Here is an 18,851-nt window from a genome sequence, read left to right on the forward strand (position 1 = left end):
ATCAGTTCCGTGAGAGAGAGAGAGAGAGAGAGAGAGAGAGAGAGTAAGAGAGAGAAGGTGGGGTTCTAATCCGTAAACGTGGTCCGTCCAAAAACAGCAGCTTCCAGAGCTTGATCAGACCATTCATTCTTCACTGCAAATCACATGACGCCGATTTGTTTGATTACCGAGACGTCCGAGCATGATTGGATTCTCTATTTACATGCATATTTATCAATGTTCTCTGGGGAATGAAGGTCATCCATTTCCCATTGCAGAAGCGCCAAAGCAGAACAATCAGCCAAAACATCGGTCAATATAAACCTCTCCAGATGCAGACAATATACCCTTTGATCGATCCTTGTGTAATGCGAGAGAATCATCACCGTTTTTGCTGTTTTCCGAACGAGTTCGTCCGACCCATCTCGACGATTTGATCCGAGGAGAATCTTTCCTCGCATTCATTCGATCAAAAGGGCTTTGCTTTAGGTGAATTCTCTCGATGTAAAGGAGCTACGAGGGAAGTGAAAGTTCGTGAAGAGCCCAACATAACACAAGAATGTGGATATACTTCCTCATCAATTAGAAATCTTCGCTAATCAATCCAGTGACGTAGTTTTTTAAATTCCAATTAGCGGGGACAATGGATCATGAAAGGTGGTCGCTTTCACAAATACTTTATTGAGCAATGTCCAAATGAGGAGGTTCTTCAAGTAGCAGGCATAGGCACATAATTTCTTTGGGCCCCCCACCAAAAGAAAGGGCATATATTCGCACGGATTGCATGTGATGCTAGGTTTTGCAAATCGGTCATATTACGTCCGCGTGGCGGATCATGTGAACCTATCTATATAGACTTAATCTCCAGCTCAAGAACATTAATTGCTCAGGCCATTGTTTAAATCTTTGTGCGGTCGTATCGTAAGAGATCACATCATGCACCACCCACCCGTCTCCTATACTATATCCAACCGAGAGAAGCCGGAATTATATTAATAGATCTACGTGAAGTTTTTACTCTCGGTCTCTGTCGCCGTCTGTCTCTGTCTGTCTGTCAATGTGGGGAAGAAGATAATAGGTTGTCACTTAACGTGCAAAAAGCACTCTATAATCTTAATATCTATGGTGCTTAAGTTGGTAACAAGACGGACCGACATGATTAGAGCGAGAGCGTAAGCTGTGGGGGGGACCCAAGAAATAATGCACGCTTTGGCGTCCAATTGAGAAACGTAACCGGCCAATCATCGCAATTTATTAGGGTTGGCGATAACTTTGGATAAGGCTTTCTGGCTGGGGCGTGAGTGGTTCGGAGCTTGCTGATTGACGGAGAGGCTTTATCGCGAGGAGGAAGAGGATATTCGATTCGCTTGAAAGAGAAGGATTTCTCTCTCTCTCTTAAGGACCGAATGTAAAGGCAGGCGAGCAAGAAAAAGGTTCAGTGGGGTCGCGAATGATTAGCGTATATTTGTTATTTTTTTTTTGTCCAATTGGGGGGGTTCACAAGTTAAGTCTATTGCGACTTTTAACCTTAAATGATGGTGGCTCTCTGGTCTGATGATGACTACCTAAAAAGGGCCCTGCATAATCATGTGTTCCGAGCTGAAGGATGTCTTCGCGATTGGCGCGAATTTGGGGGTGGGAATGCCTTTCCTAGATTCGCGGCTCGCTGGTCGTGAACTTTTTGAGGTTTTGAGAGTTCGATTGAAATGAAGTTACCTCGATCGCGAATAACTTTGACCTTAAAGCTGTAGGCACTTATCCGAGCAATTCCTTCATCTTTATTTCATAGAAAGTTACATTTGGATAAAAAGAGCGATTCTTGATAAAAAAAGAAGAAGAAAGAATGCACGAAAGTTATCTTTATGTCGTACAAAGTTGTTAAGCTTGAAAGCATAGCTCCATGCATCTTACTTTCAATGACCGAGTTGAGTGAGCGTGACGAGGAAGAGAAGAAGAATCCGAATAGGACATGGATCCGAGTACAGATAGAAAACCAATCGCCATATTATACATTAAGTCGAGATCAAATGCAATACATGTACATTCCTTTCACAAGTTCGTCCGGTAAGAGTCGAGAGGAAAAAGAAATAAAAGGGAAAAGGGGAGACCCGAAAAAAAATGAACTATGCTCGACCATACAAAAGAATTTGACCTTTGTCACAGTCCTTAGAAAAAGGGAGCTTGAAAAAATGCGAGGCAGAACCTTCTAGGAGGAAGAAAGAAGAGACCGTCCTTCCTAACAAGCGGCAAACGCAAACTTGATTCTCGCTAGAAACTACACATTCATCAACGCGCGAAAAATGATAGACGAAACAAACCCCACGCCTGCTTGTCCGACGTGACTCCACACCGAACCGTGAGTAGCCAAGGAAAAAAGGAGCATAGGAAGAAGTCCGTGGATAATGCAGCCCCTAAAATAAATCGACCTTCTTCTTCTGCATATCTTGCTTCCACTTTGGCAATTTGTAAAATTCTTCTTTTGTCATCCCCAACACGGTCTGAAACTCTTCATCGCACAGGTAGGCCTAAAAAGAGTTGTGTAGAGTGAATATGAAATTTCGATTGGGAACCGAGAAGCGGGGAAACCTGTCGGTATTAAGGGAGTCAAATAGCAACTTACCTCTCTCCTTTTAAAATCAATTCCAGTCACGGGATGGTCGGATTTAGCCTTCAGTTGTTCATAGGTGAATATCGCTCCGCTACCTCCATTATCATTCTCATCCTGCTCCAATTCCTGCTTTGGTTCTGAATCGTTCCATTCTGTTTCAAAAAGGGGATTTCCAACTGCACATACGGTGTAAGCTTTAGAGAGAGAGAGAGAGAGAGAGAGAGAGAGAGAGAAAGTAGCAATTCAGGCAGATAACAGAGAGAGAGAGAGAAGTAGCAATTCAGGCAGATAACAGAGAGAATTTGGCCAGGTCACGTTTAGAGCAAGCAAAAGACTCGAACATAATGCTAAATCCTATCGAGATAGTAATTAGCCTATACAAAAATGATGATTGTGAATTATTACCGGGAGAGCTGCTTTCTGCAGGAGTTCCACTCGCTTGAGTGGGAGAGGTATCTGGCGACTTCTGCTTTTCAGCTGAAAGAACCGAAGATAGGGCAGCTACAGCAGCAGCTCGCTGTGAACCCTGACCTGCCGGAGATGGCCTAGAAGCGGAGGTCTTTATCTCAGATGATTGATTGAATGCAGAGGATAATGCAGCTAAAGCTTCTGCTCTCTGCCTTGCGCTACCTTGATTTGACCCATTGGATTTGTCCTCACCCTACAAATTTCCGTACAAATCAAAAAGCTGCATTCTCAAGATGAACTTTGACTCTTCAACTATAAAAATAGCGAAGACACTCATATCCCATGAACTTCAAATTTCAAACTATTCATAATCAGACAAAATTTATGAGCATGAAATAACACTTGAGAAGAAGAACAATTTAAATACAAGGAAGGTTTCATTTCACACTCCTGAGGTGAAGCTACTGCCAGAATAGCAATCTTACTGAAGATGATTTGCCAGGAGTTGCGTTAAATGCCGAGGACAAGGCTGCCAAAGCTGAAGCTCTCTGGGTTGGTCCTCCTCGACTCCCATTTGATCTATCCTGGTTCTACAATGACAGACAAGTATACAGCCATCAAAATAGCAATGATTACTGAAGTATGTTGGTGCAAGACATAATCGTCCGAGCGAAGCACATCCTAAGAGTCGAATACCGTGCGAGATGTTTGCAGACTGAGACTATAAAGGTGAACAATGGGCCCAATCAAGAGTTACATAACTGGGTGCATAATGATCACAAACATGGTTTGGGCTATTTCAACAGTGTAATCTTCAGTGCAGATGGCTGAGGAATTAATTCACACCCGCAGAAATTCAAAGTCAAGCCGTTTTACCTCTGCAGAATGGCCTATCCCCAGAAGTAATGCCAACTTTTTCTGGAATGAGTTTCCTTGAACCTGCATTGTTTGGAAAAACATTAACAGCGAAAAGATAATAGTCAATTTTAGAGTGAATCTCTAGATCCATGGTCAGGATAATGTGTTTCTCATCCATTGAAAACCTTACGGAATAAGAAGGATGGAGGGAAAAGTATAACAGGATTTTTTTTTGGGGTCAGAACTAGTATTTTTGTATGCCATAATTTCACCATATTACTAAGTGTACAGAAAAGGCATACGCATGATGAAGATGACGATTACGTAAGAATAACAACTAAATAGAAGCTGCTCTGAAGCAAATGAATGAAAACTTGATGCTTCGCATCGAGCGAATCTATCATCAAGACACACTAAGCAGCCCAGTCGGCACAGGCAAATATGGCAACTCCATGATAATATATTTATCCTCCAATAGACATATTCAGTATTCTGAAGCTTCCACTCACTAACCACTGAATTTACTACTTGATTCATCCGCTAAAAGAATCGAAAAAAACCTCAACAACTATTGAGCAAGCACAAAAAGACTATGCAGCTCACTTTGATTCAGCAGCTACATGAGTGTTCTTAACCATTAATAAGAAGACAGAAACCATGCAATATAAGAAGAATCCTTCAATTGATGCATCAGTCCCTAAGCAAGGAATGGGTCTCCTAATATGAAGTAGGTTAATTTCACCAGTAATCATTGAACTGGAGTTTAACAAGTGCCTCTAAGATACTTGTGAGATTTTGTGGAACTACTGCCAATTGTTCTAAAAACTTAAGCTGTTAGATGAAGACATGATTTATTATTTAAATGTTCTAACACCCTTCCTCACGCTTAGTCTAGTCTTTTTGCCTAGTACTAAGCGTGGATATATTTAATTGAGGAGACAAATGGGGCAATCAAAGATTTGAACTCAGGACCTCCAGCTCTGATATCATGTGAGATTTTGTAGGACCACTGCCAACTGTTCTAAAAGCTTAAGCTGTTAGATAAAGACGTGGTTTATTATTTAAATGTTCTAACAATACTCAATAACAATCACTTTAAAATCCCACTAGTAAATAGCGTGTGATGTTTTCTCATGTGTGTCAGGCGGCATCCTCTTGGTGAGAAGCATAGGAAGCCACATCAGATTTTCGATGAAAAATTGGTTGGAAAATGGTTAGCATGCATCAATGTCTAAGTCATAAAAGTTCAATGTATTGGTTGGTTAACAATTAAAATCACAACTCACAAACGTGATTGAAACTGCACCAGAATTCAGTAATGACAGGTGGATTTTACCTAAGTTGGGTAATGAAAGATATAACCATAGTAATAAAACATGGGAAAGAAGCAACTTTAGCATCTATTTCAATGACATTCCCACAGGAATAAGCATCACCTTTACCTCAGCTCTACCAAAGCTGCCTTGGCCCTAAGAGCTCTACAAATTACCTGTGTAGACTGTGGATGCTGGTCCATATGTTTAGGGGTTTGTTTCACATCGTAAGCTCTCTCACACAAACAACAGGAGCATTATATTTCATCTGACATAGTCTCAAGAAAGTCTTCAGTGTAACCAAGGAAAAGAAACTGATGATTCAATATGAGGACTCAGCTTCAACAGTCATTGCTGTTGCCAGTCTCAGCTGACATATTTTCGGGCAAAACAGGGTTCCAAGAGAAACAATTTATGAATGTTTATTCTGTCTCTTCTAATACGGCCATACTGCATGTGTTAATCCTGGTCTTCCATTATAGAGACAATTTATATTTCACCAGCTACCTCGGAATTTCACTATTCATTCATAAAAAATAAGTTGAAACTGGATTGATATTTGCTAAAAGAGTTTCTTTAGCATCTTCATTTCAAGATAAGATTTTCAGATAACTCGCTCAAAATTATAAGCTTCAGAAACTCGACATACTTTGCCTCTTGGTGCTAACTATGTGAATGGACATTATGCAGCTTTGGATGCAAAAACAAGGTGGAAAAACAAAATGTACTTGCAGAAATTAACAAAATGCATTTGCATTTATTTACTTTCAGTAATAATGTTGAATGCAAGAGGGTATAGTCAAATAAGTGGAAATCGAGGCAAAAGTGAAAAGACATTGCCCATTTTTGAAACACATACTGTTGCTTTTGCAGAGTCCCACGAAAAGTATACTGTGAAAAAGGATGGCTCATTTCCTTCTGTAACTTTGTAGAGCGGTACATCTGGAGACAAATTCTCTAGAGATACGGCCATGTCAATGTATTTCTGTAAAGAACAGCCAAAAGTGAGCTCAGTGAACAACAAAGAGAACTGAAGACATTATTTAACTAAGTGGGCATACCTGACCAACTTCGAAAGCACTCTGCTTTTCTTTCGAGTCCACAGACTGACCAACCCAAACAAACACTTCAGCATGTGTATCCAGTATCATGATATCCTCGGTTAACAAATCATCTTGTGAAAAGTTGTGTACTTCCTCAACCTACAAAGAAGAATCATAAGAAATATGGCGACATGTGTTTGTTTGTGGGGATTTCTGAAAATTCAGAAGGAACTTTTCTTTTACTTTTCTGCCAATACCCAAAATATTTTTAAATTATAAAAATTATGCAAAAATTTTATGCGGAACACGTGTCAACACTTGTATATTTTGAAAATTTCAAACATTTTTTTTTGGTTGAAGAACATTTCAGACATTTAAGATTAAAAAAAAAAAAGTCAGTGTGTGTGTCACAATATTTGAAAAAGTGAAAAGTGAGAGCCACTCCAAACAAACTCAAAATTAGTTCCCAAGATCAGCTGGAACTCACCTCAAACTTTCCTGTGGGATCCATGAGAAAAAGGAAAAAAGAGAAGTCAGAATTTAGCCAATTGTATGGAAGATCTGCAGTTGACGATGAGAAAAAAATAAAAAGGACATTCTTTGGTCAATATCCGCACCTTTATTAAGTGAATATGTGAACAAGTGGGGGTCCCTGACAGTCTCCTGGGAAATCTTGTTACCAGTGTAATTTTGTTTCCCTCCAAGTGCAAACCAGAAGGGTGAGCTCTCTGTACCCTCTTTTGCATGTTTCAAAGCAACCCCAGGCTGCACTTTGACACAAAAATCATATATCAAACAAAAATATCACGTAACTGAACCAGAATGAGGCAATATAAAACATTTATGCACAGCTTAGTTGGTTTCAAAACTCACATAAATAATTCTCCAACTAGCTGAGGCATTAAGTACTAAGGGTTGTGTGACACAACTCCATCTCCCTCTCCCTAGACACCTCACCCACACACACACATTGAAACATAAAGTTTAATTACCATTAATAGGAAAGGAAAGAACAAAGTAACAGGATACAAACTCAGGTTCTGAAATTTTAGTGAGACTAGCTTCCATCATAGTGTCAGCAGCTTGTCTTTTTGAGAAAATAATACAGCTTCATCAGATCCGACAGGACCTTTTCCAGCATAAATAGGTAACGAGGTTGGAACGAAGGCCCTAACTACGAGAATGGTCACATTTGGACATATGAAAGTCCTTGGATGAAGAAACTTCTACGATGGTCTTTGAAGTCCCTTGTTAGTAGCATGGTTGGTGATGAAGAAAGTGGAGAGAGAATAAAGACCACTTTTAATTAACAGAAAATAGTTTCCCTTTTTTCAAAAGCATAACCACGAAAAACCCCTAACTGGTATACCTGTGATAAATTTACCTCAAACTAATTTTTTGACCGCCAAAAACCCAAAACCGGAACACCAATTTAGTTTTCGTTAAATTTTACCGTCAAATTTCTGAATTTGATGACACGTGGCAGTTGACGGGTGTACCAGCTTAGGGTTTTACACCTTCGTTTGTTACAGGTGTACCAATTTATAGTTTTTCGCGGTATTAATATAATTTAACAAACGGTAAATTTTGTCACAAGTGTACCAGTTTGAGGTTTTTTAGGGTAAAAAAATTAGTTTGGGCTAAATTGGTCACAAGTGTACCAATTTGGGGTTTTTCGTGGTATTAACCCTAATTAAAATGGATATGTTATGCTTATTTTTTCTGACATATCTCTTTCTCGGATGCAAGACCAGTTTTACACCCTCTAGGCACGGTAAGGGACCAGTTACATAGGGTACCTCATGAGATGAACATTTAATTTCCTCGTATTAAATGTTCCCACAATGCTGCGTCCATAAAAAGGCCACATTTTATTAATCCTCAGCCTTTCATTGCAGAGAGGATTTTTAACAATGTGACCCCATGATCTTGGTTAAGTAAGTCTTTTCTTGTTTCTTTTCCCTTTCTTTGGTTTGATATTATGACTTCACAATCTCCATGCATTCACTCAAGAACAAGCACGCACAAATCACTCAACACTAGGTATGTTTTCAAACAGCGGCAGTTATCCTAAAATAAGAAAATACCAGAAAATGAAAGCAGATAGTACCTTCAAAAGCTCTGCAACTTTTGCAGCAAGCTGCTGGTGCTCAAAAGTGCTCTGATTGCCATGCCATGTGAAAACTGAAGATCCAGATTGAAGAAGAAAACACTCAGCAGAATCCAATGATGTTGCCACCTATTCATTGTGTACTTTGCAGTTAGCATAGCAAAGGAAGATGATTGCATTTGAAATCATGATCTCCATGTTTAAGGCTAACGTCATGAGTGAGAACTACTGGCGTCTTATAATGACAGTTTGCCATTTGGATAAGGAAATGTTTGCCACCAAAGGTTACTCCCAGAATGAAGAACATTAACAATTCGTATGATCGTATGAGGAAGACAGTAAGTACAGGAATCAATCCCTAGTTTGGATTTCCAATATAGAAATCCCAAAGCAGGTAACCATAATCCACCGACGGTATGTTACAAGGTGTCATGGTAGGTATAATGATAACAAGGATCCAACTGATAATAACTTCAACTAAAAACTACCTAACCCTTTCACCTTTTGAACAGAGTCCACCTACTATCATATTGCACACTCCACAACTTCGAAAGAGTAAATAATATAAGCAAGATATTCATGCATGAGAAGAAAAAGTAGCTGTTTAAGTGACATGGATCACATGGACAATTATGAATCATACGTCAAAAGGTACTCAACAACACTTACCGCATCAACTTGGACAGCTTTACTGTTGTGAATGGCAGTACCGGAAACCCTAATGAGAGCAATACTTTCTTGTGTATAAGTTTCATCTGTCAAACCTTTCTCTGCAATAAACTTTTTGTAACCCGAGCTCAAACCTCCCTGAAGAAGAATCAGATTAAAAAAATAGCAATTTAAACTTTTAAATCATTTAATTCAATATATGCATTTCATTGCAGAAGTGACAATATTATTACACAAAAGACAAAAGGATACCTTAAGGACTACCATTGGCTGAAAAAGTGCAATGAATTGAGGTGGCTCTTTACCTTGCAATATACGACCCTGCAAAAGCATATATTAAACAGAATGCTAGAGAACAATTTCTTAAATAGAAATTTTAAGTTTCAAGTTGACTAAGGAAAGATGTACTTGAACAGGTCTCCCTTTCAACGAGTTGGACACTGTGTTAGCCAAACGAGCAGCCATTTTTTGGTCCTCCTACATAAGAAAATTATATCTTTGTTAATATTCTTGCATCAAATATGGAACATCCAGCCAAACAAGTTGTTTCAAAGCTGAAATTGAAAGATTGGACCAGCACGTGTGAATTTGTATCTTAATCAACAGAACATAACTTATGAATTCCACAAGTCCAAGAAAATTATAATATAAGAAGAAAGGATGGATAAAGGACTGTACACTTAGAATTAGTGATAAATACTAACCTTCAAAGCAAAGCCAGAACGCTACTACTACTCAACAGACAATAAAAGCAAAGATCACAGAGACCCAATTTGTGTGGATAACTTGTGCAACTCACTCTTTTATGAAGAAACAGCATGTTAGCATCTACTATTGGAACTCTAGCATCTGAGAACAATTTGGGTAATAGATCCTCCATCATCATCCTTTGCACTATTCAATGGAATTGCATAAAAGAGGGACTACAGCATCTATTTTTTTGCATTCATCTATACCTAGACAACTAGAGATTCATTAATAGTTATCTACAAATTTTTGTGTCATCACTCCTTTGTTATCCAATTATTTTACTCCTTCCTCCATCTTCATATACAGTGAAATCCAGATTCCCAGATGACCATAGCTAACTTATATCCCCATAGGTATCTCATTTGTGAAAGGAAGCAACAGCAACACAATATTTTCTCACGTAAAACATCCCTATTTTGGTATTTAAACATATAAGTGCATTAACTTGCTCAGCACAACTTGCCAAGACATCAATTACCTCAATACTATCCTTTCCAATCCAACAGCACAAAAAGTAATCCTCTTTCCTGTCCCCTGAATGGTAGGTATAAAGAACAATGTAGCAATCTCCGCTATAGAATTTCCCAACATCCTCTTTAGGCAATGGCGTCTTAGCGCTGCCATTTATACGCCACACCTGCGTTATGGTTAATGAAGTGTATTTAGAGAGATGTCACCTCAATCAGCCTCATTAATAAATTAGCAAAGGGAAACATCCACTATACCTCCATTTTTCCACCTCCTTCAAGCAAAGGTGGGACTTCCTCATTGACAGGAGCACTTTTTGCCATTCCCTTCACACCGATACCTTGTTGCTTCAGCAAAGCTAGCAAAACATGAATTGTCTTTCAGTAATTATAAGAAAGAAAGCATTCGAAAATAAGACGACAAATTTTGAAGGAGAAGTGACACCTGCTACTTTCCCTCTGCCCTCCTCAGCACCTGGAGCAGTGGATCCAGCCGGCCAAGAATCAAACTTGGACTTAAATGCCTGTGTTTCATAACCTTGGATGACCCTGGTTACGCGTGTTGACTTTGGTGTGTTTTGGCTAGCGACAAAACCCTGAATATAAGTTTGAAAATGAGCACATGTAACCTCTACATCGTGAAGATTAAGCTCCATAGACTACAGATCTACCTCAGCCACTTGGCTGGAAGTTTTTCTCTCATCCACCGTTGTTACACGGCCAACCCACACAAAAATTTCAGAACCACAATCGAGCATGTAGCATTTGTTGTTTTCCAGAATGCTTTTAGATAGTTCACCTTCAACAGCCTTCACATCACCGTCAATGAAGCTACCAAGAGAAACCATACAAGATGGTAAATGTACATAATTGTCAGTAGAAAGTAATCAGATGGCCAGCTCTCTTGGACATACTTAAGAAACTCAACAACGAAAAACAATTGCTACACAAGGTTTGATTATATTATAAATAAAAAAAAAAAAAAAAAAGGGGGAAAAAAAAAAAAAAAAAAAAAAAAAAAAATTAAAAAAAAAAAAAAAAAAAAAAAAAAAAAATAAACTTTTATAGAAAGGATTAAATAGAATGTAAAAAGAACAGGTAAGGTGGCATTTGACTAGTATACCCACTAAGCATTTTTTAGCAGAGGAGGCAAATAAAGCTATGACAAGTAAGGACGTCATCAAGAAAAGTTCGTAGGAACCAATCTTCAGTCACTGGTCAATTGTTTAGACTGTCAAAAACTTTAGCAGATCTTTCCTCTTCACTATGTTGCCCTTGAAGGAGTAAGTCCTTCAGAACTCACAGATGAACGCACAGATGCTGATCCACTCATTAATCTTCTACTCTACGAGCTGTGCATTTCAAGTTCCTCCTCATAGAACAACATGAACCAGGGTTATCTAATGGTGGAAAGAAGCAGAATGGGGTCGACGGGATTGGGTTGATTTCACTATTTGACCACTATCCTCAACAACATGCTGGTAAACCAGGAGAAGGGAAGTATGTGAAATCTCATGTCTTAACTATATCCAAATGCAAGGCATACACAAAAGCATCTGCAAACTTGTAGATCAGTTTTCTTGAAGGTATCAGTATCCTTATGAACACTTGAAATCAATATGGGGGATATTGAAAAAAGAGGCACTGTGCCCCTCAACTAATTGTGCTGTATTTATTCCCATTTCCCCATATAAAAAAGGGACATACCTATAGAGCTTAGCTGGAGTTGTTCCTGGAATAACATCATCATCACTAGCCACCTTCTTGCCAATTGGAGCAAAGCCACCAAAGAGAACCCAGAACTCACCAGAGTCTGACTCTGTATCTAACTTCCCATCCTCTATCATGGTAAATAAAACGTGCATACATGAGAAGGGAGATCACATGATGGCAGTGTAAAATTCCTTATTGCGATTCTATCACAAAATCATAAATTTAACATCCATTGCTTTCATAAAAATACAAAAAAAAAAAAAAAAAACCGCCAAAAACAAGCAGAAGGTCATCATAACTAAATGCACTCTTACCAACAATGGCAACGTCACACTTCCCCTCATGATACTTTTCCTTAAAAAATTGAATCACTTCCAAGGCCTTTGCCCTTTCCTGGATATTGGAATTTGTGCCATTGAACTGATAAATCTTATTCTGAGTATCCAGGATGAATACATCATCGTGATTTAACGAGGATCGAGCAAAAGGGACCTGCACAAGTAAAGTTAAGTAACTGTACTCAGTTGATTAAAGCTTATCACGTCCAAAATAGCTTGCTGCAGCAAAAATTGAGAATATGTCAAAAGTTCACTAACCTGCTTCAACCTCACGGCTCTTTTTCCTTTACAAACATATAAACGAGTTTCAAACTCTTCTTCCTCAGGTTTTTTAAATCCAGATGCTACACCTCCTTCCAATGGTATAATACAAGGTTTGAAATAAGACAAGAATTTGTCAGATTCATGACCTTGGAGTTCCCTGTGCTGCACAGCACGACCACCTAGAACCGCATCTAGTTCGACAGTTTTTATGGCAGCTGTTCCAGCTTCATCCTATGAAGAGAATTCGTAATTACAGGTATACCTCATACAGTTAAGGCAAGTTGAAGATCTTAAACAAGAGAAGGCTCTACAATGTACCTGACTCGTGTCTTTTCCAATCCAGAAGTGTATGTCATATAGATAAGCACCACCCTTGCCAGACGTAGTCTGAGTACAAAATAGGATAAAATTTGCAAACATAAGTATCTTCTGGTTCTTCCAAAGAAGCTACTGAACTTCCAATTTCATTATCCCACAAAAGAAAAAGGGAGAGAATTTTTCTCCCATGTCTATGTGTGCTTGCGCACTTTGGCGTGAGTGTGTACATGTGTTCATATTCTTGATTACTTTTATCCCCCTCAACAGAATGTGGAGGAACATGGCATACCTGTAGAACAATGTAAGAATCCCCCATGTAGAATTTACCATACTCAGATTTTGGCAAGGCTACTGGCTGAAAATCCTCAATTCGCCAAATCTCAGTCCCACTTAAAGCTATTAGGGTTAACAAGCTTAAGATCAAAAGCAGCATAAATAAACGATAAAATGAACTTCGATTTTTATGCCAAGGGCCACATCAAAGATCTTGAAAAACAAAATAAAGTCAGGTAGATTTAAAGCTCAGAGATTTCGAAAAAAGAAGAAGAAGATAAAGTCAAGTAAATATAAAGTTAATTCTTCTATCAAAAGGATACACTCTCTGACCAACTGATTGGAAAGCAGGATCTAAAACTTTTGCAGGGCTAGACATCTTGCAAAATCCTTCGTATCTTTGTCAGCAGAGTCAGAAACCTCAGGATTCTGGTATTGAGATTCACAGGAAACCACTGTTAAAGCAGAACAGTCACTCGTGAACTGTAAGAGAATTGGGGGCTAAAGTACCTATCAAGAACAGCTGTAGCACAATTCAGAAAAGTACATGGCCAGTGCCACTGAAGCTTAAATAGACTGCCAACTATGACTATAAACCAGTAAAAGGAACGACAAAGATGCCAAAGATTGATAATATAGATGAAACCTTAGGCTACGTGTGCTTCTTGACTAAGTCTACTTGTTTAGCCAAAGACAGAAAGGCAAAAACCATAATTTAGATTTGTGGCCTCGAATTGACGAGGTCTTTCCCCATCTGTGATCTGCATTACATTCAGAGCAATAAAGGTCCATAACATGTAAGCATTTACTAAATTATTGCACTTGGAAGCACCTTTATGTCACGAAAGACAACATCATTGGGGAGTATGTCACTTTCGGATATCTTGTCCACCAGATTTTCAAGATTAATTTAGAGCACAGAATAGAAGAGAATCAAACACGGGCAGAATATTTTTGGAACATAGTTTTTTGACTGATTGTGTCATGTAGAGTTGTTTGCTAGGCAGTTATAAGATAGAAAGGATTGTTCAAGGGGTCTATAGGATAGAACTGTGGGTCTTTAGATCTGCTTTGCTACTTAAGCAACCCAGTTGCAACAAAGAATGACATATGTGCTCTGTTTAATCTTAATCCAGCTTATGTCATTTGCAGACTAACTTTTATGACCAAACATCAGGTCGCATGACTCTCTAATTGTCTTTCGCAAAGACAACATGTACTATCTAGGACATGGATTAATTATTCTATTGCTCTCACCGGAGCCTGAACGTCTCATCTTGCTTATTTCCCTATTGGTTTAAAGAGAGGAAACCTTTCTGGTTCCTCATCCCATATACTTCTTCACTACCTTCTGCGGTGATCGTCACTCAAATGGAGATAATACCTGTATCTTTGCTTTTGACTTGTAGATGCCAAACTCAATAGATACTTAAAGTTGCGAATTTCCTCAATTTCTCTAGTTCTCCGATGCATTACAGGCTTTAGTTTGCCGTTTCCCTTTTTCCACCTCATGCAAGCATAAAAGCAGTTGAGTTTTGATGTTCTTTTAAAAATAAAAGATAAAAATGATACAAAACCTCGTGAATGATCACAAACCCCCACAAGTTTCAGATGACCTTCACTCGAGAACTTAGTAAACTTCTATTCTCCGCAAATTGGGCTCACTTTATCCAATATGAAAGCTCTTATAAGCAGTCATAATATGCGAATGCTAGAGTCTTCTTCTAATAGCAGTTATTTGCCTGTTAATCAAATATCTATCCCAATATCGGATGTGTCACATGACCAGGAACACTAGAATTCTCAACCACCAACATTTACTCACTAACTTTTTAGTAGCCAGAAAGGCAAGCATTCCCAGCTCAGATCAGTTCGGCTTATATAGATTGCAGCCATGAGGAACTGACACTAAAACCACCGGACCCCATCAAGTGGCAGCTTATTTACACCGCACGATATCCAAAGAAATTAACAGAACCTAATGCAGCCGCCAGGCATAAGAAGAGAGCGAAATGCTCAAGAACAGATTACTGCCAGATTCACCTACACAAGCCGCATTGAAGCCTACCAATCACGTGCCCAATTCTACATTTCCAAAGTCCAGCGCATTTCAGCCAGAATTCATATCCGCGAAAGGGACGATCGCACGGCCGGGGACAAACAAAACAACGCGTCCAGAATTCTCTGCCGAGCTACCCGATCAGAGCTCGAGCCAGAACCGACACCACAATCAAGGAACAACCAGAATCAGCACCGAACATCAAAAGAAGCGAAGCTCGCTCGCCAGTCGGAACCCATCCAACGCTCGCAACGGAAGAGAACGGAAACGAAGCACGGCATCGGTTCCGAGTTGCGATCAGGGAAACAGAGGATCCGCAACCGCGAGCGGAGCTCATCGGAACGTCGGGGAAGGGACCGATGATCGCGGAGAAAGGGAAGCTCGAGAGAGTTTTACCTGGCGGCGCTCGGTTCTTGCCTCTCGGACCACGAGGCGAAGCGACCAGGGAGATGTGCGGTAGCTGAAAGGAGATGGAGCCGGAGACGTCGCGGGCAGTGCGGTCCGTCGAGCGAGCGAGCTCTCGAGCTTCCGTGCTTCTTCTTCTTCTCTCTCTCTGTCTCTCTCCTTGCTTGCTTTTCGAAACTTCCGAGATTTGGCAGTTCAGAGGCGAAAAGGGCGAAGGGAGAAGGAACGAAAATGATTATCGAAGGGAAGAGAGAGAGAGAGAGAGAGGTTATTTAAGGAAGAGATCCGGTGAGAAGATGGCACCGGCCATGGTGGGGTTTGTGGAAGCTCTGGCTTCCCTTCTCTGCTTTGCTGCTGATGGATGACGATGCTGACCGGAAATTAGATTTCGATTTATTTCGTTTTTTTTTTCCTTTCCATATTTATCTCTAATTTTTTCCTTTGAAGACGAGTGAGTGGGTTTATTGGGCGGAAATTCACTCCAACACATGTAGGATCGGCCTAAAGCTAATAGAGCCAACTGTACGGAACGGTGGTGTAAGCCGTTTTTTACTCATTGATTTGACGTGGAACTTCAATGGATATTGCCTTTCTCATGTGATCGATAGAGATTTTTCGGATAATCCATATTATTTTGATTTGTTGTATTATCATGTTGATTTAACGTGGAACTTCATAATCTGCGTATTTTGAGGCCCTCCCTAAATGTGTGCCTGCCTCGTCAATAAGCATCTGCGTATTTTGAGGCCCTCCCTAAATGTGTGCCTGCCTCGTCAATAAGTGCAGTAACCGAATGATAAAATGTCTTTCGACCCCAAAAGATGATAAAATGTCTCGCTACCTTTCATGACATTTATAAGCTCGAGTCACATTGCGAGAGAATGTTTGATCAATTTAGGCCTACCTTATCTAGAAAGACTTCCTGATTATAGCACGACAAATAGGGTTGCGATATGGAAATTGTCAAAACGGGTCACAAACATAATTCTTAACCCATATATGATAGACATGGTTGTTATATGGGTTCATTATATTTAGTAAATATTGTAAATATAAAAATAATATGAGTGATAAATGAATTAATGACTTACTTGGACTCAACCCACCTCTATGACCCTCTCTTTACTTTCTCTCGCTTTTACTTGATCTCGTGCTCGTTTACTCCGTGCTCTTTCTTGTTCTTTGAATTTCTTGCCTATCCTCTTTAATCTCTATGGGCGACTTACATTTGATCCAATCAGAAATAATTCTATTATTTCTGTATCCGCAATTCAATATAGATGGATATGATATATATCATATAACATATATATGCCTCTTTTACTCTCATTTTTCTCATGCAATTTGGAATACTCGAACGGTCGATTTGCTCCTATGGAACCAAGGTCGAAAAGATTGAAAAAAATCAGTCATTCACAACCACTGATGAAGGATTCCTCGAAAAGTTAAGGATTAGTAATCCTTTTTAGAAATTGAATGGATTCGGTTATATCTTACATCTAGAGTATTTTTGCCCTGGTGGATCTCTCTCTCATTTAATAAATGTCTTGAATTTTGGATTACTAATTGGTGGAATACTAGGCAATCCGAAATACCGTTATTGCTTCTTCTCCGGGAAAAGAAGTTCATCGCCTTGGTAAGCTATTGCCTTATTGGGTATAGAATAGATCTGCTTCTCTTTGTTCCTACGAACCGAATTGTTCCATTTTTACTAAAAAAAAATAATAGAACAAATATTAATCCTTTCTCCGAGATAATCCCCTGAAAATGGGAGGTCTCTAGACTGAGATATACCATAAGATCAATAAGTTGATTCGAAATCTCGCTATCAACCTCTTGGCCTAAAAAAAGTAATCTTTCTCGATAAAGTCGGTTGATTAGGATAAATCTTTTTTGTCGATAACCTCAGACCAATCAATCGAATATTGATTAATATGTAATCGATCGAAGACTACACCTTGGTTTGGTTATAATATAGAAGTGTTTTAGTAATAAAGGTCACGGTCGGACATGTGTTGGACGTTGATTAGGTCGGTATGCGTCGTTAGATTTGTATTGCGTGAAAATGGAATTGAAAGCAATTTAAATGGATCAATCTGGATAGAACTATTTTCAACGCGGAATCACTCATTTGATAAGTCTATTTGGACAACAGGGGCCCAGGAGTGAATTAAATTATTACAATTCAAATCAAATATTTATTTGTGGGTGCTGCGACCAAGTGATGATGGTGACAGTATGCTGGTGGTGATAGACTAGTTGGTGGTCACCATGCTGGTTAGTGGCGGTGACGCCGATTATCGATGATGTTGGGGTTGTTGCTGTCCATGGGTGGTGGCAAATATAATTGGAGTCACGGTGGAGCATGTCTTGTAGCACCGGTTTTGCGTCGGTGGTTCTGGCGGGCAGTAGCGAGAGTGGGGCAAGAAAAAAATGGGTAAAGTTGATGATTCAAAGTTGCAAATGATGGTAATTTTAGGACTTAATATTTCATAAACTAAAAGTACATCGTGTAAATTACAGTACATCATAATATATCTGTATTTAATGAAAATCATATAAGATGAAGAGAAACTCTATGATACATCCCCACGTAAAACTAAATTTTTCATTGGACTTGAGTTTTCAGTGGCTAGGTCTATCATAAAGATTAATCGTACGAGCTCCATATGTTAGTGTCATACGATCAAATGTTATAATTATTTTGGGTTCATGAATTGAAATCCATGCAGGAATTTCTCGCACAAAATTAGGAGAATTTACACATTTTTTGGCAGGAGGGATTGGGATGGGAAAGAAACGATCTTGTTTGAACGGAGGGAAAGAAAAGGAGAAGAAGGATTAGAAGAAATTGGTGGATTGTATGCTTTCTCATTTGCGGTCTTTTATCGAACTTTATAATTCTCTTCATTTCTTTTTCTCTCAGTCAACATTCAAATTACGTTATAACTCAATTTTTCAAATCCTTTCCATTTTTTTGTTTTCTCTAATGATGATTTAATCTCTTTTTTGGCCATTCTAATCACTTTTATCAAACACAATTTAGACAAATTAAACGCAAAGAGCACGTTCCCCCAAAAAAGCACTTGATGTCTGTGCACGCCTGACCCTTCCCTTTTTCTTTCCATGACAAGTAATTGGGCATTTGCTTGTTCCAGGATATTCTCTTGTTCTCTAAGACTGAAAAGACAAACAGAGGGTCCACCATCTGCATCAAAATGTGTTGGCCTCGGCCCTATGAATTGCACGGAAGATGCGCACCGATCATGGTCAAGA

The 18,851-nt window shown here is 39.2% G+C and overlaps 1 protein-coding gene across 5 annotated transcripts; it reads right to left on the reverse strand.

Moving 5' to 3' along the window:
- Positions 1-1,959: 1,959 nt before the first annotated feature.
- On the reverse strand, positions 1,960-15,708 carry LOC115674627 (villin-3). Of its 5 annotated transcripts, XM_056302717.1 has the most exons (25): positions 15,567-15,660; positions 13,622-13,634; positions 13,435-13,540; positions 13,128-13,227; positions 12,839-12,907; positions 12,515-12,751; positions 12,233-12,410; positions 11,913-12,045; positions 10,877-11,036; positions 10,651-10,801; positions 10,464-10,564; positions 10,217-10,375; positions 9,397-9,465; positions 9,241-9,309; positions 8,989-9,126; positions 8,320-8,448; positions 6,827-6,974; positions 6,697-6,707; positions 6,228-6,368; positions 6,026-6,151; positions 3,872-3,934; positions 3,481-3,585; positions 2,993-3,248; positions 2,600-2,763; positions 1,960-2,504 (listed from the first exon to the last, which is right to left on the reverse strand). In XM_056302717.1, exons 3-25 carry the CDS (start codon positions 13,488-13,490, stop codon positions 2,391-2,393), a joined length of 2,877 nt encoding a protein of 958 aa, XP_056158692.1. In that variant the 5' UTR covers positions 13,491-13,540; positions 13,622-13,634; positions 15,567-15,660; the 3' UTR covers positions 1,960-2,390. The 5 variants fall into 5 exon arrangements, with proteins under 5 accessions (XP_056158692.1, XP_056158693.1, XP_056158691.1 ...); XM_056302718.1 differs by lacking the exon at positions 13,622-13,634 and having other exon boundaries at positions 15,567-15,708; XM_056302716.1 differs by lacking the exon at positions 13,622-13,634 and having other exon boundaries at positions 13,435-13,566; positions 15,567-15,696.
- Between the last annotated feature and the right edge of the window lie 3,143 nt (positions 15,709-18,851).

The sequence above is a fragment of the Syzygium oleosum genome, unplaced genomic scaffold (assembly GCF_021117445.2).
Source record: "Syzygium oleosum isolate NSW1041296 unplaced genomic scaffold, Sole_v2.1 Sole_v2.25, whole genome shotgun sequence".
NCBI classification, from domain to species: domain Eukaryota; kingdom Viridiplantae; phylum Streptophyta; class Magnoliopsida; order Myrtales; family Myrtaceae; genus Syzygium; species Syzygium oleosum.